The sequence below is a fragment of the Lemur catta genome, chromosome 11, assembly GCF_020740605.2.
Source record: "Lemur catta isolate mLemCat1 chromosome 11, mLemCat1.pri, whole genome shotgun sequence".
NCBI classification, from domain to species: Eukaryota; Metazoa; Chordata; class Mammalia; order Primates; family Lemuridae; genus Lemur; species Lemur catta.
The window spans coordinates 93,321,231-93,344,242 of record NC_059138.1 but is presented as its reverse complement, the minus strand read 5'-3'; the positions used below and the strand labels follow the sequence as shown (position 1 = coordinate 93,344,242).

The 23,012-nt window shown below is 50.6% G+C and overlaps 1 protein-coding gene across 1 annotated transcript in view; it reads left to right on the top strand.

Annotated features, from left to right (window-relative positions):
* Nucleotides 1-23,012, top strand: part of GRB10 (growth factor receptor bound protein 10) — a 98,477-nt gene that overhangs the window by 44,778 nt on the left and 30,687 nt on the right. The window contains exon 6 of the mRNA XM_045564735.1: nucleotides 19,958-20,114. Within this exon, the coding sequence (XP_045420691.1) occupies nucleotides 19,958-20,114 (157 nt within the window). The remainder of the gene's footprint in view (nucleotides 1-19,957; nucleotides 20,115-23,012) is intronic.

The window sequence follows — 23,012 nt, the reverse complement described above, 5'->3', positions numbered from 1 at the left end:
GTGCAAAGCATTGTTCTTTCATGAGCAGGCAGGTTTGTGGCCCAAGTCCCCAGAAGGCCCTTTGTCTCTTATCCTGTAATTATCCTCTTCGGTGTAGTTTGGAGTTTCCCTAATAAAGGGCAAGTGGCTTTTATAGAAATGGAAGCTGTTACCCTAATGTGGACTGTGTCTCTGTTGTGGAGACCAGAAGCAGCAGACGCACCGCTCTGTAACCGTGGCCCTGCTTGGACCCAGCCAGCCGGGTCTCAGGTACTTAAAGGGTGGCTGCAAAACTGGCAACGTGTGTGCTCTCGTTTTCTCTTTATTATAGATGCCATTCTGCTTACTTTTATAGATGCGATTTTTGTTTTAATTTAGTTTTATATTGTCTCAGCCTCAGAATCAGCTCAGACCCCTGATATAGAGCTAGAATGCACATTACATTCACCTAGCCTTTTTCAAAATTTGAAATCCAAAATCCTACCTAAAACTTCCAGAATAGATCAGGGCTCTTGCAAGTAGAGACGACACATAGAAGCCTTTGACGAAGCGGTCAGAGGAAGAACAGCTGAGTGGGGCCCGTGGGGCTGGGCATCTGGGTCCCCAGGCAGCGAGGGCTGGCAGGGCATCCAGCCGCGCGGGGAGGTTGCATTGGATGGGAACGTAGATGAGGCCATTTGTAGTTGGTCTTTCAGTGGTGACTGATTACCTCCTTCAAAGAGTGGTTTTGATGTTGTAGAGCTACTGTCATGGAAACCACATGGTTCTAGTTTAAAAATGAGGAGAGAAGAGAGAGGTCTGTGCATTGAAGCACAGAGAGAGCCTGTAATCTGTACAAGGTTTAGAACATGGTGAGCGTGGCATTAGTATTTAATTCAATGTGCTTCAACAGTTATAAACTGTTTGGATGAAGAATTGAACTAGGGTCTTGGGCTTTATCGCATACTCTATGGGTTGGCGTATGTCTCCTCAAAAATCACATGTTGGAGTCCTAACCCCTAGTCCCTCAGAATCTGACTTGACTTGGAAATAGTGTTGTCGCAGGTGTAATTAGTGAAGATGAGGTCACACTGCAGTCAGTTGGGCCCCTAATCCAGTGTGCCTGGTGTCCTTATAAAAGGGTGAGTTTGTACACAGAAACACACAGCAGGAGAATGCCGGGTGAAGCTTCTCTAAGACAAGGCATGACAGCGATGCCTGCAAACCACCCAGAGCCACGGGAGAGGCCTGGAACCGAGTCTCCCTCACAGCTCTTGGAGGGCATTACCCCTCTGGGTTCTGGGTCGTGGACTTTGGTTCTTCAGCAGCGCGAGACAATCACTTATGGCACTGTGTTACGGCCGCACGAGCAAACTAATACATACACACTGGAATGATTTCTAGGTTGATCAAGCTGTTAATGTAAAAAAATCATACCTTAAGAGAAGTAGGAAAAAAAACTAAGGAATCACACCTTAACTATTAAAGCAATAGGTGAAATCACAGAAAGGAAGATTGCTGGATTTGTCCACAAAGAAAATTAATGCTATAAATTAAATGCTAAGCTGTTGAAGAGCTGAGAATAAAATATTTGCAGTACTTAGACATTTGCAATATGCTAAATAAAGAGCTCTTATAAATCAATGAGAAAAAGATAAATTCCCTCTCTCTGTTCCTCGATCTCAACTCCCTAGACTTTTTCCCACTCCCAGTCATTCACTACTGAAAAACAGTTTTCAACTCCTTTTCTTCCCTCTTCTAACCTCCCACCGGGTATCTTAGCCTGAGGCTTGATAGGAGCCGCAGTCAGAGAGCGCTGGCTGCTCTGTCCGCCGGTACCAACGCCCGCCCACCCGCCCGCACAGGGACAGGGCCTGTATCTTCCTGGGGCCCGTCCTCCATTCTCAGCCACCCCTGGCCTTCTCAGGGACACTGAGCCTGCGGTCGTTGCCTTTTCCTTCCTCCACTGTCGGTTTTTCCTCGGTCAGGATTGTCCCCGTCAGTGTCCACACCTGCCGTGATGCCTGTCACCCAGTGCAGTCCTCCCGGCTGCTGCCGCGTGTCTCTGCTGCTCTTCTGCAGAACTCCTGGGACCAGCTGTTCGGCTCTGTCTCCACTTTTCACCTCCTGGTCTCTCCTCCACCCACCCCAGTCGGGTGTTCGGTGCCACTCGCCTGAAATGAATCTCATCGAGGAGTCTAGTGACCCACCTCTGGTCAAAGCCAGTGGCCAGTTTTGGGTGGCACCTTCAGTGTCATCTCAGCAGCGCTTGACACAGCCTTGATTCCTCAAACACTTGCTTCTCCAAGCTTCTGTGACCCCAGCTTGTCATTGCTTCCCTCTCTGCTCCTTCACCCCTTCGCTGTCTCTGCTCTGCCAGACCTCGAGGCTCTGTCCTCAGCCTCCCCCACTCCCCAGAGATCCGCCTCCCTGACTGCATTTGGACACATGCCATCAGATGCCACCATATACTCTTGACTCAGACTTTCACATCTCTACTGGGACTTGTCCCCGCTGAGAGATGCCCTACATCTTCACTTGGTCCTCTGGTTGCCATGTGAAATGTTAAATAACACAAAGGAAGTGTGGCCCAAATGCACTCTGCCAGGGCCTCCCCATTAACTGGAAGGCATCGCTGTCCACTCGGTTGCTCTGGCCCAGAGTGAAAAGTTCATCCTTGATCTTCCTTTGGATCCAGCAACTCTCCATGCACAGCTTGCCCCGTGTGACCCGCTTCCCGCCATTGCCACTGCTCTGTTCCCAGGACCAGCTAGGACATCACAGCAGCCAGTCCCCAGCTCTCCCCGCCCCGCCCCTCCCTGTCCACGGCCCAGCAGGTTTTGTGCTGTTTCTGGAGAGTCGGTTAAATGTCGTCCTCCCACCACACCTGGCATTAGATCCGGTCTCCGTCGAGGGCGGCAGGTCCTCCCTTGCCTGCCCCCACGCGTCTCTGTTACCGAGGCCCAGCCTCCCTGGCCTCACGTTTGCCATCTCATGCCCACCTCTGGCATCTCCCCTGCGGCTTCTCCCTGACGTTGGCTCTTTCCTGAGACCTTTTCTTGACGACCACTTTGTCATCGTTCAGGTGTCAGTTCAAATGTCACTGCCTCTGAGGTCCGTGCCAGGCCATCTCAGGAAAGACAGCGCCCTGCGGGCCCCACCCCACCACAGGCCTGGGCTGTGTTGGCACCAGCTCCTGTCTCCTTGTGAGTGATCTTGTTTGGCGACACATTTGTTCTCTATCCTTTACCACTGGAACGTTAACCTGCCCCCAGCCTGTCACCACTGAGGACGGGAACCCTGCATTTACCCCCTTCTGTGCCTCCGGACCTGAGCCCCACACACCGGGCAGGCAAGGGCGAGAGCAGTGGCCTTGTCCTCGTGGAGGTGCCGGGTGCTTCCCTGGGGGATAGTCACCCTGGCTTTGGCGGAGCCAGGATCAGAGCCCAGCTCTCCGACGCTGGTTTGTCACACCTGAGCCCTGCTGCCACTCAGGAGCAGGAGGAAGAGGAAGCCGGCCTTCACCGGCACTTCCATCGGGATGTGGCCCAACCCACACTGAGCGGCTCTGAGGCCTGGGGTCCCGCTCGGGGTGTTTGCTCTCCTCACGGGCGGGCAGCACGGCTGAGAAGTGCCCCTTGGGAGCGTCACAGGAAAGAGACCTGGCACCACTTAATGAATCCCTGGTCAGCGTCTTGGCCCTTAGGGGAAGTATGTTGGGCCTTGCGGCGTGTTTCGCTGGAGCAGATGGCTCTGGAGGTGGGGAGCGGGGGGCAGGGGGGCGCCCAGGCCTGGGCAGGGGGAGCCGGGGGGGGGGGGGCTGGCGTGCGGCTCTCCAGCAGGCCCGGCTGAGGACGGGCTTCGTGCCTCCTTGGGTCGAGGCTGTGCCTGCTGTTCCCTCACAAATTTGGTCACAGGGGCCAAGATTACTGTTTTTGGAGGAAGATGATAGTTTTCCTTGATTTCTTAAAGCCCCTTTTTAAACCTTGTCAAAAACACACCAGCAGTCCAGCTTCTGTCCCCACTGTGCTATTAAAATCCTCTTGTCCCCGTCAGGGTGACGTTCACATGAGTGGAGCCAGTGCGGCTCCCAGTCTTCAGCTTGGGGACTGTCGCCGCGCTCGGCCGGCTCTGGCTCATGGCTCTCTCGTCCTAGAGACGCGGCGCACTCTTGTTTTCCACGGTTCCGTCTTGGTTTCCACCCTCCTTGCTGGCCGTTCTTCTCCGTTTTCTTCGCTGAGTCCTCTTTTTCCCAGTCTCTGAGCACAGGTCACCAAGGGCTGGGTCCCCTCTGTCCTCTGCGCTAACTCACCCTCTCAGCTTTCCATCCTGTCTCTGCGCCGAGGCTCCTGGGATTACCCTCCCATCCTAACTCTCCCCAAGCCCAGTGCCGCCTGGCACCGCCACGTGAACATTGAAAAGGCACTGCCAACTCTGTGTCAAAGCCAGCATCGGGTCCGCCCTCAGCACCCGACCCTGCTGAGAATTCCATCTCAGGGAGGGGCAGCGCAGCCCCCGGCCCGGGTCTGAATCCCCGATTGCCTCCCTCACTCCCTTTCCCGCGAGCCTCCCACCGCCTCAGCAAATGTACCAGGGGTGGACAGTCTCCGCCTGCCTCCGCCGTCGGAGCCAGGTCTCCTTTGCCTGCCCGGCCTGTGTCGTTGTGGGACCTCCCAGCGCGGCACCCTCCGGGCAGTAGCTCTCACACAGGGCAAAAGCCAGAGCCCTCCCTGCTGCCTGGAGGCCCTTTGCCGGCAGCCTTTCCCCAGACCTTCCTCCTTCCCCTTCCAGCATCGGACACCCTTTGGGTTCTGCCACTTGCCGCCCGCTTCCCCCACGCTCAAGAAAAGCTCCTCAAGAAAAGCTCCTTGAGGTCAGGGGTTTTGTTCCAGGAGCCGAGGCCCCAGCACCTCGGTCCCAGGGCACACCTGCCGCGTGAGCAGCCAGGAAAGAGCATCCCACCCCACCCCCTGCAGGGGGACCTGGAATGCCTTGGAAAGTTTCACCCACTCTAACTCAAATCTTAAAATATTTTAAAATTACAAGTTACATTTTAGGTTTAATGTTTCATAATTAAGTTTGATTACTACTAAAAAATGAATCTTCTTTAAAAAAAAAAAAAGATGTTACTGGAAACCCCAGTGGGATTTCACTTACAGTTCTGTGGCACTGACAGTTTCTGTCTGTTTTTCACGTTATAAAATGCTGTGATTGACGGCGATAGCTACGTAGCCATTGTTTGAGCTGGGAGACTGTAAGTGACTCCTTTGTTATGTTTTGCCGAGACTGTTGTGATTCCTGTCAGTAGAGAGAATGGTCCCGTTCACACCCGAGTTCTCTTCCCCAGGAGTCGTATTTTATCTTATGCTGCACTCAGACTGCGTGTCTTCAGTTAGTGGCACTTTTAGACCCAGGTGTGGATGCCCAGAGGCGCGACGCAGGGCCGGTGGGTGGAGGGAGCCTCCCTGGCGTCTGGCTGCGCCGTGGTGCCCCCAGCAGCAGGGCTCGTCGGTCTCGGTGTGTGACACTGAGCTTCAGTCTTTGGATCTTCATACAAGTCCGAGAGCCACCCCCTCCCTGGGAGAAAAAGGCCTCCAAGGAAACGACTGCATTGGAGGCTGCTTCCCCACGCGTTCCCAGGGATGTTCTTCCCAGCCCACTCCCAGCCCACTCCCACCCCGTCTCCTTCCAAAGCGCTGGTTCAGTCGGAGCATGACCCTCTGCGGACTGTGTGCGAACATGCAAACAGGATGGAGAGTCAGGAATAAGTTGGCCATGATTTACTACCAAATTGCCTGTGTCCAGCCAGGAGACAAAAAAAAAAAAAAAACCCTGATATTTTTAAAATAATGACTGCTCTTGGTAAAAGCACAAAGTGAAACAAATGCTACAAACAGGTAATTACTCTTGCCCCATTCTCCAGAGGTGAGCACTGTGGACAGTATCTTATACATCTTTTTGCAAAATTCATGTGCATTTTTGTGTTTTCCCCCAAAGCTTCATGGTGTTCATTGCATGGACGTACTGCAGTGTATTTAACCAAATCCCCTTGTTGATGAACAGTTTTAGTGTTTGCAGTCCTTTCTAATTATAAACAGAGCTAAAATGAACACTCTTATTGCGTAGATCTTTGGTCACTTAATGGGTGAGTGAACGGGCAGATAGATGAATAGGCTTGTGCCCAGCAGTGTCATTGCTGGAACAAAAGATTTATGTGTTTATGAGTATATGGGTGGGCCTGTAAAATTCATTTTTAAACATAGTGTCAAAATGCTGCGTATCCCTTATACTATGGGAAGACATGATTTGGAGGGCGGCTGCCGGCAGGCTGTGCGGTTCCTTGCGCCATGGCTTGAACAAGTTCTTCTCTCTGCCCAGGGCCTTGCACCGCTGGGACTCCAGTGACAGTGCCCTGGGTGGTGGGGAGGCAGCGTTCAGGCAACCCATCACTTCGATTGGCTGTTTCTGTAGTTTCAAGAACCTCCAGACGATGTTTACTGAGCCTGTCTGGGAGCAAATGGACAGACCCCAAGAGGTTTGACGCGGCAGCATTTGCTTCCATATCTGCCTGGAAACCTCTCTGAGCCTGAGAGCTCCTGGCGGTTGGAGGATGGGGGTAGGGTGTGCACAGTCAGTTTCAGGTACTTACTCTTTCTGGCGTCAGACCTTCTGAACTTGTGTTTAGTCGCTCCCTTCACTCACTTGGTTCTGGAGGAGTCAGTGCCCACCGTGCGGTGCTGGGCGTACACATGTACATCACGCCCACAGCTGCAGCCCCGCCTCAGGCTGGGGTCGCCAGGGGTCATCCTCACTGGCGAGTTTTGCTGGGGTTGCCTGGTTTTTAGTTCTGAAACAGCAGCAAGTTGGGAGGCCAAGGAGTGCCAGTGGATACCTTTTGCTTTTTCGAAGAAATTGCAGTAATTGCCATTCCTGACTCTTCCCAGTGACCAGGATTTTTGTGATCATAGAATCTCATTTTAATGGTATATAAATTTACTTTCCAAAAAACAAGGAGCTTCAGGTAGTATAAAGATTATTAGTGTAAACCATATTCGTAGCAGATGTATTTTGGAGATGAAGTGGGATTTTGATGGTGAAAATTGTATCTACAAATACATTTTCTTGAATATTGTAATTGAATAAAAATATAGCCCTAAGCAGCAGCGCCACTTATGAAATTTCCCTCATGGCTCTCCTTTTCTGCATGGTCCAGACCGTAGGCTGAAGATTACAGCCCTTTGGTAATCCGTTAGGCTCTCTCTCAGCCCTCAAATTTTACTTTTTCCTAAATTTCCAGTAAATCTGCCTGTCTTCCTTCACTAGCAGCTCCACCCATGCCATGTACCAGCCACATGGCCCTGTCTGTCACTGCCCTGTCTGTCCAGCTGTATGTCCCACCCTCCGACCCATGCCACAGTGATAATGGGGTCTTGGCAGACGGGACCACTGCAGAGCGGGTGTTCTGCTCTGCTCAGACCGTGCTGCTGGCCCAGGGCACTGGCCTTGAAGAGCCTACTAGGGGTTCTCTACTCAAGAAATTAACAGGAAAACCTGCCCTGCATCCTGATGGACTCAGGCAAGAATTTTTCTGCAACTGGATGACCATAAATAAATGACATACTTTGAAATAAGACATAGAGTATAGCTTGCACTGATAAAGACAATACGTTGTCTGAAAAGTAGACTCATTATACTGCTTTAGGGAGGAGTGACCCCAGACATAAGAGGGAGGGACAAGGCAGTGGGCTGAGGTGCCACGTCCCTCCTCTGTGTGCCTGAGCTCGGTCTATCATGTAACCATCCGATAAAGGACATAGGCCAGGACATGGGGACCCCGTGATGGTCAGCTTGGGGGACCTTCCTGTGCAGGTGCAGACACACCTACAGGGGCCCATTTCTGGGGGCTGGCCTCGCAGAGCACCACCTGTGCACTCGGGCTGTTTTGTTGAACCCCAGTGAGGTACTCGGCTGTGATTGACCCACGCTGTGCCCTTGTGTTTTGGGTCTTAAATATCCAAGAGAGTGAAGACGGCTGCATAATGGAGAAAAGATGGGCTTGCTCCTGGTGAAAACAGCAGCAAGGGCTCCCGGCTGCCATCTTCACGACTTCTCATGGTGGTGCCATTGCTGGCCACGTGGAAAGACAGCAGCAAAGTGCTGGGTGAGGAGAGCGCAGATCAGTGTTTTTACACAATGTGTTTTTTTTAACTTTTTTTTTTCTTTTTTTTTAATTTCAGCTTATTATGGGGGTACAAAAGTTCAGGTTATATATATTGCCCATGTCCTACCCATCCCCCTGAGTTAGAGCTTCAAGCGTGTCCATTCCCCAGACAGTGCGCCTGGCACTCACCATGTAGTCATACCTCCATCCCCTCCCCCCTCCCCCACCTCCCCGAGTCAGCACCTTCAAGCATGACCATTCCCCAGACGGTGCGCAACGCACTCATCTTGTAAGCCTATAGAGAAGTAGTTGCAGTAGTAGTACCAAGAATTCTCATATATTCTTTGCCCCAATTCTCCAATTGCTAGTATTTGTGCCACATTTTACATCATTTTAATTGTCCCTATGTGTGTGTGTATAGAAATGATACGTATATGCCTGTATCTGCATTTAAGTGTACACATACCAATATTCTTTTCTCTGAACCATTTGAAACTGATTTGTAAACATCAAGCCCCTTTCCTCCTAAATACCTGAGTCTATATCTTAAGAACAGGGTTACTCACTCACACGACACAGTACAGTCACCAAAGTCTGGCTATTTAACACTAATAGGGTGCAGTCCTCAACCTACAGACCTCACGCAGATCGTCCCGATTGTCCCTGTAACGACCTGTTACTCTTTTTGCACTGGCTTTAATACCTCTTTTACTCCCCTTGACGTGAAGCATTCCTCAGCCTTCCCACGCCTCTCGCGCTAGACAGGTGTTTCCTGAAGGACCTGTGTTGTTCAAGAGTCAGCTGTATTTTCCTGTTGTAATTAAGAAGTAATTTGAAGGAAGACAGTTTGAGGCTGTCTCGATGCCCTGCTCCCTCCAGACATGCACTGACTAGTTTCGTCACGTATCAGTGATTCTTGTCTGGTTTTTCTAACTCTGTCATTCTACATTTTGAGTTGGCATTCTGCACTAAGAATGCCTTCACTCCTACTCTTTTATGTCAATATTTACTAATCTATAAGGACACATTAGTTATTATTTTATTCAATGGCTTGTAATTCATTACTGTCATTTGTTTTTATGTTCATGTTGTCCCCACCTGGCCAGTGGAAGCCCCTTTCAGGCTGGTTTCTGTTTCTTTGTGACATGTCCCCGTCACGCTGCTTCCTTGCTACCTAGCACAGATGTTTCCTGCTCTGTAGGCAGCTTGGTGGACATCTGGGGCTGGATCATTCCCGGGCCGAGGCTGTCCTGTGCGTCGTAGGCAGTTCAGTGGCATCTCGGCCTCCACCCACTAGGTGACAGTAGTGCCACACACACCAGTTCTGACAGCCTCACATGTCCCCGATGCTGCCAGATGTCCCTTGGGAAAATCCACTGCCAAGAACCACTGTCCTAGAAGGAGGGAGGGAGTGAAGGAGTATTGCTTTCTTCCCCAAATTTTATGTTCAGTGAGAGAAATACTGGTTCAATTCTTAAAGCAGATTAGGCAAGAAAAGTCTTATGCTTTATCTCTTCTAATAGCACAGGAGAAGGGGTGCAAGGATTGTTTAGGCTTTTTCTGCACAGAACTTAGAACCTGTGCAGAAGTAGCAGGACAGTGTGGTGGAGGCCCTGCCCCCGGCCCGCAGCCTCAGCCCTTGGCAGTCTCGTCCCAGCTACACCCGTCACCTGCTCCCTTCGAATGGCTTTCACGCGGATCCCGGCCACCACATTCACCTGTAAATGTTTTAGTGCCTTTCTGTAAAATAGCATGAATTTTTTTAATGAGAACCATAATGCCATCATTATACCTAATTCCTTAATATCATAAAAACACCCAATAATCAAATAAGAATTATATTTAAACTGCACCTTTGCAGTCCCAGTACAGTGACTTCCCTGAAAGACGATGCCACCCTGGGAAGGGCTTGGCTTTAGCAATTTTGCTGCCACCGAAGGCAGCGAAGGCTCTAGTCTCAAAGGAAAGGCCAGGCCTGAGGCCACCCCACGGGCTGCACCCCCATTATTCATGCTGCAGGGTACCTGCCCCAGCAGAAGTGTGGACGAATCAGAGTTTTTGGCCCTCTTAGAGATCAAGTGGTCAGCCTGGCTTCTGAAGGGGAGAGCCCCTCTGCGGCCCCTCAGCCAGGCTCCCGCTGCTGCCCCTTCCTTGATGGTTGGTGGCTTGGGGGGGGACCACTTCCTCGTTTCAAGGGCCGTCACTGCCGTATGGCATCAGCTTCTTTAATTGGAAAACCAAACTCTAATTACAGGATTGTCCGCTGTTTAGAGCTGAAATGGCTAAGTCCCCATCAGTGTCTGTGGAGCAGAAGTTCAGGGTGAGCACTTTTCTGTCTGTCCAAGCACTGTCTCGGTGGGTGCTGCAGAGATCTTGGTGCTGGGGCTGCGCTTAGGGTTGTCTTTTAGGCATGTGGTGCCCCCAGCTCTGCCCACAGAATGAGAAGAAAAGTGGATGATTCTGTCTGGAATGGTCAGGTATTGAGTGTTTACTCTGCATTAGGTACATTCATGCATTGCCCTGTTTGACCCCCAGCATAAGCATACGGGACAATCCCCTCTTTCACCTTGAGGACGTCGGCAGTCAGAAGGGTTGACACAGCAGTCCAGGATGGCAGGTTCCAAAGTCCAGGCTCTTGCTGCTGTGCCACAATGTCTCTCCATAGTTGATGCTTTTAGACAATTTGGGGTGTGGGGCCTGGGCAGTGGGGGAAGCTGGGTATACAGGGCAGTGAGGACCACACAGAGAACATGCTCAGTGAGTGTTTGCTGAATGGGAAACTGAAGATCCAGACATGCTAGATGGACTGGCCCACAGTTCTGTGACATCCCTTAACAAATTTCACTTCAAGGAGTAGTATTCTACCAAAAACGTGGACAGTCATCTTCATACTTGGAAATAGTTCCCTCATTTGAGACGTGTTTTAATGAAGCCTGACAGCTAACAATTCATCTAAAGGAAATAAGCACACATTAAAGCTCATGTATGAAGACATTCCAGGCAATGCTGTGATAAGAATGAAAAACTAGAAAAAAATCCCTATGGACAGCATTGGGAAATTCTTCATGTTTGGAACAACTGTATGAAGAAATACCTTGCAGGCTTTAAAACATCCAAGGAAGCTGATGACCTGGGGAAATGTTTATGATATGACGTGAGGTTACACAAGCCTGATTGCAAAACTGTGTGCAGTATGATCGCAGTTGTGTCATTGTATGTATTTATAAATATCCGTGCAAAAGCATACTAGATAGGTATGCCCTTGGATTGAAACAGCAGATTTAGGAACTGTGTGATTATCAGTGTTTTTTCTTTCCCTTTGTTCCTTATTTTCCAAATTTGTTACAGTGAACACATTACTTTTATAATAATTTATTTATGTGTCTATGCATGTGTGTATATTAATTGGGTATATATATGTGTACATGCATGTGTGTATTGTGTATTTATGTGTTATGCATGTGTTTGTGTAGGTACAAATTAAGTATTCCTTGTCTGAAATGCTTGGGACTAGAAGTTTTTCAGATTTCAGATTGTTTTCAGACTTTGGAATATTTGCAATATACTTACTGGTTGAGTATCCCTAATCCAAAATCCAAAATGCCCAGTGAATATTTCCTTTGAGTGTCATGTCAGTGCTCAAAAAGTTTCAGATTTTGGAGCATTTCAGATTTTGGATTTTCAGATTAGGGATGCTTAACCTGTATATAAGTGTATATTTGTGCATGTGTACACATGTATATATATATGTATTGTGTACATATAGTTGTTTGTGTTTGTATATACAAAATCGGTGCATGTGTATATATGTATGTATTTGTATTATGCCTTTATGTGTCTGTATACATATGTGCATGTGTGTTGGTATATGTGTATATATATGTATGTGTTCATGTGTATGTCTATTTAGATGCTCATGTGTTTGTACATGTATTTGCATGTATGTATATGTACTTATGTGCTTGTGCACCTGTGTGTATTGCATACGTGTGTACATGTGTGGGTTCTTATGTACATATATGTATGTATATATTTACATTCATGTACATACATGTGTATGTGTGGAGGTCAGAAGTTTCTAAGCCTGCATCCTCTTTGGTTGGCCCATCCGGCCCCCTGGTTCTAAATGTGTGACTTTACTGCCTGTCCTGACTGTGTGCTCTGTGGTCCCCTCTCGTGGTCTCAGCCTACTGCCCCAGGGGTGCGATGGGACTGAGAAGACTGGCAGAGAGACTCCCAGGCACGCGGCAGGTCAGAGACAAAGGTTGGAGCCTCTGTGCAGAGCCCCCGTGGCTCACCCCTGCTCCCTGCCTTCTCCGCAGCCCCTGTTCCTCAGGCGAGCAACAGCGGGTTGTGCAGACCCCTGGTGTTCCACCCCCTCTGCACCGTGCCCACTCATGGCCTGTCTGCTCAGCCTGAGTCTGCGGGTGCATCTGGCCCCTCCTGCTCGCAGTGAACCCTCAGGCCCCTAAGCATCAGCCCAAGAGAAGGGCATCACCAACGGCAGTCCCCAGTGCCAGCGCTTGCCCAGTGTCACCAGCTGATTACTGCAGAGACAGGCAGGGGCAGGGAGAGCAGGGAGGGACACTTGCTGGCCCTCCAGCTGCTCACGTGTTTGTGTTTGTGAAGGTCCCCCTTGTGTGTGTTTATCTGGAACTCGTGGTTCTGCCCTCCCCGTTTCACACAGCTGTGTGGAGACCTCGGGTGGCAGCGGCTCTCAGCTGCTGTCATTGTCCTTACACACAGGGGAGTGAGTGCCCCCAGTGGTCCCTGCCCTGAAGGACGTCCTTTTCCTTGTGTGTTCTAAACTCACTGCCATTCCCAGCTCCCAAGAATGTGTCCTTGTTACACGGTGCCAGGGCTTTCAGGATGCCCTTAGGGGGGACTTGTGTGCCCCTTGCACACCCCAGCAGCCCTGGCCTGGAGGCCTTGTCCTGGGAACTAGAAGGACGCCATTCAGACAAGGACGTCTTGCTGGAGCACCGGAGGGAAGATTCAAACAGTCACTAGCAAAACGTTTTGGCTGAGAGTGGAAGCAGCTTTGGGTTTGTAATGAAGGCCACGGCCAGATTGTTTCGGATGAGGGTAAAATTCAGGTGTAGTGGAAGTGGTGCGAGCAACTCTTCCCCAGGGCTGTGTCACCAGACAGAGGAGCAGGTAGGTGGGCAGAGCAGAGCCAGGAAGAGCAAACAAAATGCTGCCCTCTGTCCTCTCAGGAGAGGAGAGAGAGCAGAAACGTTCCCAGTGACAGCAGTGGTGCTCTTTTGTCCGTTGGCATGAGTGTGTTCCCACGAGCCCAGCCCTGGTGGTGTCGTATCCGTGTCGTGTGTGCGGATCCGCTGCTCAGGGAAGCATACAGCGCCTTTGTTGGGCTCCGAAGAGTTGGGCCCTGGCGAAGCTAAGGCTGGGGGACTCGGAGGCCCTGTCCCACTCGGAGGCCCTGTCACCACCACACGAACCCTCTGTCCATCCACAGGAAAGAATAACTCAGTGCGGGGAGCCAGGGGCAAGGAGTAGGTTAGGTAGGAGGCAGTAAGATTTCGGAAGAACTTGGGCCCATGCTCCTGGGTGTCGTGGATGAGCTCAGTGAGATGGCAGAGGAGAAGAAGAATTATAGACATGAGGTGCTTTGGGTGGCCAATTGGCCGGAGGGAGGAGGAGGAATGCGGCTCTCCTCGTAGGCTTGAGACTGAAGGAGGAAAATTTCCCTCGTGATCCAGCTTTGTGGCAATGTCTGACTCCGGGGCAAGTACACTTGTAGGGTACAGCGTCCTTTGGACGCTCAGAGCCTTCTGGGGGACAGGGCTCAGTGCTCAGCCCCCGCAGTGATCCCGACGTGTTGTCACAGTGATCACCGAATGTGCACAAGCTTCCTGGGGTGTCCCTCATGTGAAGGTTACCCTGAGGGGTGTGGCCATTTCTCCAGCATGTCTCTGTGCTGGACCTGCCGCTGTCCTGACCATGGGCGATTAAAGTGGAAATTTAAATTATGGCGTGTGGCCACAATTTGGGAATCGCCAACATTTACAGCTAAGCTATCTTTCTTCGAATGTCGATTTCTCCCCCAAAATATACTCACGAAGGAGTCACATCTGAAAACAGAAATCTCCAGCTGTAAAGCAAAGCAGCTGAGTTCCTTTTGGAATCTAAGCCCCAAAGGACAGTAGCTGCAAGAGGGTCCCTCCCTCTCTGGGAAGGGCCCTGTGGTGGCACCCCCAGCCCGGATCAGACCTGCTGCAGGTGACGCCAGCAGGACGCCTGTATTGGCGGCAGCCTAGATGCCTTTCATAACATGCTGTCTTCTCTTTGTTCCGCTTCAACCCACCAATGAAGATTTTTTTAAGTAGCTTTCAATTTTATGTTCTACAAAATGATACCACTTTATAAAAATTGCTTTTGTCAAAATGACAGGCTATGCATATCCATTTTGGAAAAGTTAAAAAAAAAATTCCGATGAGCAAGTCAAAATTGATTCTTCCAAGCAAGGCCGCCTTCCTGGTGTGAAACCGGGCAGAGGCGGCTGATGAGGACCGAGCTGCCGGCTCCGGTGCCGCCGAGACCCATCGCTGACAGCTCCTCTCAGTCTCCGAAAACCATGCTGGACCTTCCAGAACTATTTTCAAAGTTATTTTTAAAACATTATCTCCTTTAGAAAGGGTTTGCAAGGACTTAAAATATTTGTAATTCTACTGAAAACTTTAAATCTATAGATTATAAAGAGTTTCTCTAAAGTAAGTGGAGTCACTGTAATTGAACGGTTTTATTATGTGTGTTCTCTTGATGGTGAATAGAGCCACATGATTATGTGCAGCATTCCAGTTAGCATCCCTTATATCGCGAAGTAACACCATTAATTTGGAACAGAAAAAAAATTGGTAGAATTATATTCTTTTTCATTAAGATTAGCTTAACCTGCCCTGGTTGGTTCTGCCCTAGTCTGGAGTAAATTTAACATATCCCCAAACCTCCTAGGCTTCAAGGGCCCACCCAATTTGAGGGCTTTGGGGCCCTTAAATCAAAAGCCTTTTCAAGGCTGGGCGTGGTGGCTCACACCTGTAATCCCAGCACTTTGGGAGGCCAAGGCAGGAGGATCACTTGAGGTCAGGAGTTTGAGACCAGCCTAGGCAACATGGCAAGACCCATTCTTTAAAAAAGAATAGAAAAATTCTCTGGGCGTGGTAGCATATGCCTGTAGCCCTAGCTACTCAGGAGACTAAGGCAAAAGGATTGCTTGAGCCTAGGAGTTTGAGCTTCTAGTGAGCTATGATTGCATCATTGCACCCCAGCCTGGACAACTGAGTGAGACCCCATCTCGAAAAAATAAAAATAAAGAAGGCCTTTTTGCGTGACGCCTTGGAGCCTCCTGGGAGGGAAGATTCTGCGGTGCTGGCACGTGGCTTGCTACTGGAGGAGAAAGGCAGAGCAAGGAGCCCTGGGCTCGGATCCTGGCTTTAGTCCTTTCCATCTCCTTGGTGTTGGGCAAGCTTCCAGACAAACATTCCTGCTCTGGTCAGAGGGAGCAGTGACACCTACCTCAGAGTTAGGGTGCCCTCCACCCGCCTGGGCACAGGGATCCTGCGTTCTCTCCTCGAGGACCCACAGAGTCAAGGCAGGATTGGGCACCCAACCCGGAGTCTGTGGGTGTCTCACCAGCACATCTGCCTACTTTGTACAGTGACCCTTGGGGACGCCTGCTCTCGGCTACAACCTGGCATCTCCCACATGTTTACCCACTTGTATTTACAAGAGACTTCAGCAGTTCGTGAAAAGCCCAGTTTACATCCTAAGGGAGCTTTCGTAAGTTGGAGGAAGAAGAACTAACGAAACTGGGCCCAAGAGCTGCTAGCTCTGACTCCCTCGGAGGTCTCTGTGGGGTGGACCTCAGCTACTCTGGGTCAGTCCGTGCTCTGCAGAGGCCAGGCTTATTTTTACAGGGTGATTATTGCTGAGCCTTTAGCAAAGGCTCACAGGCAAAGTCAAGAGATCTTTTGAATTTAGTAATGAGATTACCTAAAGCCTGCAAGTCAGCCAGCAGCAATAAGGCCTGCCTGTCACATGAAGCGAGAGTGAGGGTCCATGCTGAGGTTGACAGCAGGAGGGACCAAGTTGATCCCCTGTTGTCTACCTCGTGTGGGGCACCGAGTCAAAAAGCCAGGCGCTCAGAGTGGAGTTTGGGGCCATGGAGGTGCATACCCTCAACTGTAATTGTTCTTAAACGCCTTCCTTCAAGTTTGCAAAAAATTAAGCTCTTGCGTTTCCTTCTGTACAGTTAGTCTATGTATAAAAATGTACAAAATGTGACAACAGAAAGTCTGGGAACAACGGAACATCTTATTACCACCGCAGAGCTTCTGTGCCACTATGCAGTGCTAAGCCAGACAGCGGGCTGGGTAGCTTGGCAAAGCCTTTCTCCCCCTACTAACTCTAAAAAGAGAGAGTTTCATGCTGTTGACATAATTATACCCTCTTTAATATTACTGTTTTATTTTTAAAAGCAATTAGCCATTTAGTTTCCTTTGCAGTAGAGAGAAGGAAATTGAGGATTGAGGGCTGGGCTCTTGTGATGGAGTTGTTCCTGCCGCGTCTTAGCAGTCCTGAGGTTTGCAATCTCAGGATTGGAACCCTGAGTCAGAAGCAGCCTCAGGGTTCTTCCCCTCTCCCCTTCAGCTGGAGCCCGCGTTCCCAGGTCCGTGTTGGGTCCAGCACACCCCACGGAGGGCAGGTGCAGGTGGCTGGGAGCATTTCAGGAGGGTATCTCCTCAACCCACGTCGTACTGACACTGCCAGGCCAGTGCTACCCACCTGTCCCGTTTCACAGATAGGGGGACTGAGGCACAGAGGCTGGACATCTCGGCCGAGTTCCCACCGCTTAGTTACTGATGAAGCAGGGTTGTGGCCCAGTCTGACTCTAGAGCTCCTCACTGCAACCCCGACCCCGCGCCTGGACAGGTCAGAACGAGTGCCGGAGCTCCACACATTGAGCGCGGTGCCTTGCGTGCGTGACTGATTCTCAGCGCAGTGCCCCCGGTGCAGATGAGGAAACCACGTCGTTGGCAGGTCACAGAGAGCTGAGATGGAACCGCGGGTGTCCAGCTTCCCCACCCCTTCCTGCTGTTGCCCAGATTCCTGTATTCCCGGGGCACGCCACAGCCTGGAAGGTAACTGCCTGTGGTAGGGATCTCCCCTGCTCAGCTGTGAGCCGCCGGGGGACAGCGGCCCTGAACCTTCTGGGCCCGCCCTGTGCCAGAGGCTTGAGCAGGAAGGCCCAGGGCTGCTGCCCTGAGCCCCTGGCACTGCCCAGGTGGTCACTAAACGAGGCAAGTGGCTGGCTGTCCCCTGTAAAAGGAGCCTTTGTGCCTTGCGTATTCGCTACAAGCGTTCGCATTCATAGCTCCAAGCATCGGCCCAGTGTATAATCGTTTTCTTGGTGTTCCGTGTCGGGGCTTGATCTCCCGTGTGGTCAAGCGCACGGGTGAGTTCGCAGGGGCGGCGGGAGGGCGGGAGCCTGCCTTTATGTCTGGCTCCTTGCTCTGCCCACCCTGCCCCTCGGGTCCCGCCAGGGACGTGTGGCCAAGCGCATCTCAGCTCTGAACACGCACACTGTGTGTAGACCCCTGGGGGGCGGCCATGCAGCGACAGGGGCCAAGGGGAGGAAGAAAGGTGCAGGAGGGCTGAGGAGAAAATGAGAAAACTTGTGCCGTGACCGATTTGGGCAGAAGACGTGGTACGTGGACCTGAGAGGCGTGAACCACACAGCTCAGCATGATTTCAGTTTCCTAGAGAAGATCGTGTTTATCGTGATTGCAGATAATCTCGTTCAGAAACTCGGCAGAGAGAACACGGGGGAAGCACCGCTGGTGCGGAGGACACGGCCCTGCTGCGGTTGGCGCGTGTGCAAGGCAGCGTGTGGATGCATCAGTCTTCCAAACTTCTGTTTTTCTTTTATGTCAGCACATTTTAATACAGTTCTTACCTAGAGACCAGAGACAGATCTTTCTTGTTTAAATTAGATACTATTTTATAGGCTTAGTCATGCCAGCTGGATTTGAATATTTCACTTGTTGGGTGGAAGTAATACTTCCACTGAGTGGCACGTAAATTCCAGAAGAGAATGAGTGGGTTTCTATAAATATGAATGTGAGTTGAAAACAAGGCCCTCAGTCCTGGTCTAGCCCCGGCCCTGGGATTTCTCCCTGTTGGGAGAGTGGCTGAGAGGGTCCGGCAGGGGTGGTCACGCCACTCGCCCGCCCAGGTCCCCAGGCTGGTCCCACCCACCCTAGGAGCCTCACCTGCTGCTCAGAGAAGGGCCCTCCCTGCTGTCGCTGAAGCCCCCTGACCTGGCAGCTGCAGGCTAGAGTGACGTGGACCACTTCCCAGCCACAGGGTGACAGCTGGCCGGCAGCTGTGGGAGGGTCGGGCTGTGCCGTGGTGGGTGCAGTCCCCTCCCGATGCAGCGGGCGTCCTTCCCAGCCTGCGCCCTCTGCTGTCAGACTTCCCGCCACGGAAAGCGAAGTTCCAGGGAAGTAAGCACTGGGCTCAGAACGCAGGAGCAGGGGCCAGAGAGAGCAGGGAGTGATGGAGTGAGACTGTCAGGACAGGCCGACATTTAAGGCCGGCTGGAAGATCAGCTCTAAGGCTGCCACAGATGCATCAGCTGTGGGGACAGAGATTATTTGGAGATTCGGAGAACGCACGTGCTCCAGCCTCTCACAGCCGGCCTGTGACCCCACTGCTGTGGGAGAGCGTCACGTGGACTTTCCTGGACTATTAGTTTGAGAGTTGTCATCGTGGCTGCTGTCCCCATCCCCACGCCGGTCCCAGCGCGTGGAAGCAGGGGGCCCAGCCTGTGGGGTGCAGTCGCCTGCCCGGGGGTCTGATCCACGGCCCGGGGACCCCGTGTGAGGCAGCCTGGGAGCCTGGCGGGGGCAGGTGGGCGGGTAGCTCTCCTGCCAGGGCACAGCCAGCCAGGATGGTGGAGGGACAGGAACAAACGTCCTTGCAAGAGGCAGTCTTGATTTAAAATGCCGTCTTGTTCCTCCGACTGTCTTTGCTATGCTGCTGAGGGAAGGTTTTTAAAGCACCTCACATTCCCTGAAAGGCGCATCGCTGCGGCGCTGTGGCCCAGGCAGGGTGTCTTTGTAACCCCCTGAACTTCACTTGACCATCCCTTGCCTAGGAGCTGTTCGGTTCTAACGGGTCTGAGCGGTACTGGGAAGGTGGAGCTTGCTTGTACTTCGTAGGAGCAAGGGGCTGAGGAATGTTGACTGTGTTCTCCCTGTACCCTTCTTTTTACTGTTTTAAATTTCAGCACTTTCTTATTAATTTATCTCAGCTTCACCCTATGCCTTGGGGACTGTTGGGGGGCGGGGTCCCACAGGAAAGGCTTTGGGTGCCGGCCACTGGGCCCGGAGCAGAGAGTACATGGAACCATCAAGAGTTACGATGGGAAGAGGATGACTTTGGGATTTTTTGTTACTTTGCATGTTTTTGCAATTGGTTCAACTGTAAAATTTCCAGCCCCGAGACCACCAGCGGCATTTTAAATGAATCCTGTGACTTCATAAGAAGTGTGTTCCCGTGGGGCATCTGGGTGCTGTAAGAATGTGGTGTGGTGATCCCACCTGCTCTGCCCCGTGGAGGTCGGAGGGGAGGAGGGAAGGGAGGCTCGGTGGCCTCGTCCTGCCTCACCGCAGTGGGCGGAGACCCATTGGTGGCTCAGATAAACAATTGCACATGTGTCAGAGGCTCCTGATTGTTTTTCTGATTGTTTTGTTTCAGCTCTTATTTCTTCAGGACCCCGAGTTGTTTATCTGTAAGTGTCCCCTTTGTGTGTTGCAGGATGTTAAAGTCTTTAGTGAAGATGGGACAAGCAAAGTGGTGGAGATTCTCTCAGACATGACAGCCAGGGACCTGTGCCAACTGCTGGTTTACAAAAGTCACTGCGTGGATGACAACAGCTGGACTCTAGTGGAGCACCACCCTCACCTAGGACTAGGTAGGGGTGCGTCCGGGTGGGGACAACCACTGGGGAGCTCCATGTGCTGTCAGATGCAGACCCCTGCTGCCAAATGCCAAAGGTGTGACCGCTTGGTCCCCTGCCAAACTAGCAGGCAGGCTCTGTGTTGTCCTTGACTCTCCTGCCGCTTCCCTTTCTACGAAAATTTTACTTTCCTCCCTCCCAGCCGTCTCCCTTCTGGTGCTTTGAGAATCTGGCCTTGGATGGTTGAAGCAGTAACTTCCCAGGGGCTCAGGCGCAGTGACTGAGAGCCGTGTGGGGCTTGCTGCACACCTGTGGGCTGCGGCGGGGTCCGGACAGTGGCCGCCACGCTGCAGGGAGCACCTGTCCCGCTGATGGGAGGAGGGGAGCCGCGGTTACGGCTGCAGCCACGTGCAGGGGCCCCACGGGGAATCGGCGCATTAAAGCCATTTTATCTAAGTTTAGGTCTTACATGACATCTCTCAGAGCTGGTCAGAAATGCCTGGACAGTGTGCGCGTGTATATGTGTGTGTGTGTGTGTGTGTGTGTGTGTGTGTGTGTGTGTGTGTGTGTGTGTGTGTGTGTGTGTGTGTGTGTTGTGCCTAGAGAGCAAGAGAATATTTTATATCCTGGAATATTTGAAAATATTTTCTATTAATATTTACAGAACCCATTGAGGATTTTGCTTTGTTTTGTTTGTTCAGGTGTCTAGTTCAGGTAAAGAAGCTTTTAGCAGACTTTTGCTTAAATTCATATTGGATAAAATGTGGTATTTACAAAATCATTGGCAAGTATTTAAAATCAGAATTTTCTCTAAATCAACAGCTATATTCCATGTTTTTGAAGGAGAGAAAAACAACACAGATTGTAAACTTCCCATAGTTCTAAATTCTTCTCACGAACCTTTTTGAAAGATTAATAAATGAAATTCAAACCTCTGGCATATTCATTTAGCTGAGCAGCATGCTTCCAGCTGATATTGTACAATTAAGCCTACGTAATGCACTATGAATTTGAGTGAACTTACTTCAAATCACTGTTTTCCAGCTCCACCTGTACTTTCAGGCACATGGTGCACTTCTTGCAGAATCTGATAGAACCGTGTGGTTTCTCACCCATCTCGACTGATTGCTGGCAAGTTTGTGTGACAACAGACGGCTTCTCCATTGTCACCAATAGCTCTCTCCTGCCAGGCTCATGCAGTAGGTCCACAGTTAGTGACTGTGCTGTCAGATGTTCCCATGGACGCTGTCCTTTTAAGCTCCAGCCCGGGACATCATGAGTGGATCCTACAGTGGTCTGTGAGGCTGCCAGAGGCATCTGTTGACACACACACAACTTGGAAATTAAACCATAGTGGGAAACCTGAAGAATGTGTGTAGGTACATGCATATTATATTATATATATGAAAAAATATATATAACACTTCAGAAATGAATCTGTTTCATTGGACCCATATATGATGATTATTGTTGAAAGCCCATTTAAAAGTCGAATGTTCTTTTCATTTGAAAACAACTGTGGAAGGGACTTGTGCAGATATTTAGTATACAGATATAATTGAACACTTGGGGCACATAGAAAATGGGAATAGATACACGTAAAATTTTAACATACAAGGAAGACTTCAGGAATTTTGATGTATATATTTCTTGTGATACCCCTTGATTTCCAGAACATCACACAGTAGATAAATGACATGTTAAAACTTGAGAAATAATCACCCAAATGAAGAACAGTTTGCTCTGAGGGAGTAGAAAATGAAATATCCACGTGTACTCAGTATTCTTAGTGATGTGATATTTATACACCTTATTATTTTTTCTCGAATTTACAGATGGACTTAATGTACACTAAGGACAATAATACTTTTGAAATAAGTTTAAAAGAGAAAAAAAGAAAGGGGAGCAAGTGAAATGACTAAAAAAAAAGAAAAAGGAACATTTGGCTCCAGTTTTGGGTCCTATTTGACAGCCCGCCGGTGTCTCAGCGTTGACCCTCTGGAGTGGGGTGTGAGAGCCAGGGGCCTGCAGGGGATTCTTTGTCCTGGGTGATGTCCTAGGGGTGTTCCTGGGCCCTTCTGGCACCCACCTGCTCTCAGGGCAGAGCCACCGCACCCCCACATTTGCAGGCAGTGCCATCTCTTGTAGGAATTTCCTTTCTCAGGTGAGGTGCTGGGTGTTCTCGCGGGGACGTGGACACGGCCCAGGCTTGTGGCTGGAGCAAGACGTGGGCAGTGCTTCCCAGTCCACACGGCAGATGCCACGGCAGACTGCAGCCCAGGCCCCTGATCACCGAGGGCGCAAGGCACCTGATTCTGACACGGTTTTACTCCATATATGGCCGCCGAAATTGAGGATTTCAAAGCACAAATCTGAAAACCCAAAATTTGAATGCTCCAAATTAATTTGAAATGCTCCAAAATCTGAAACTTTCTGAGGTCCAACTTGATCCTCAAAGGAAATGCTCATTGGAGCATTTCAGATTTGAGATTTTTGGATTTGGGATGCTGAACCAGTAAGTGTAATACAAATATTCCAAAATCTGAAAAATTCCAAATCCAAAACACTTCTGGTCTCAAGCATTTAGGATAAGGGATACTCAGTTTGGATAAAGGTATTAGACCTGTAATGATATTGAGCCTTTTCCACACTCAGAAAGGAGGGATGGCTTTAGAAAAGGTGAGGACAGTTCCCAACATAGCCCTTAGGAGGTGCTTTTCTTTCCCCTGAGAGAAGAGCCACCTGGGTGCTGGTGTCTGCAGCCTCCCCGACAGCCCTCGGGATGCTGGCCACCTCCCTTGGCAGGCGGCATCTCCGGCCGGTGGGAATCTGCCCCACCTTCTCCACACTGCTGGTGGGTGAGCCGAGGAGGCCTCCTGTGGCCAGAGCCAGGTGTGATGGCCCTTCTCGTCC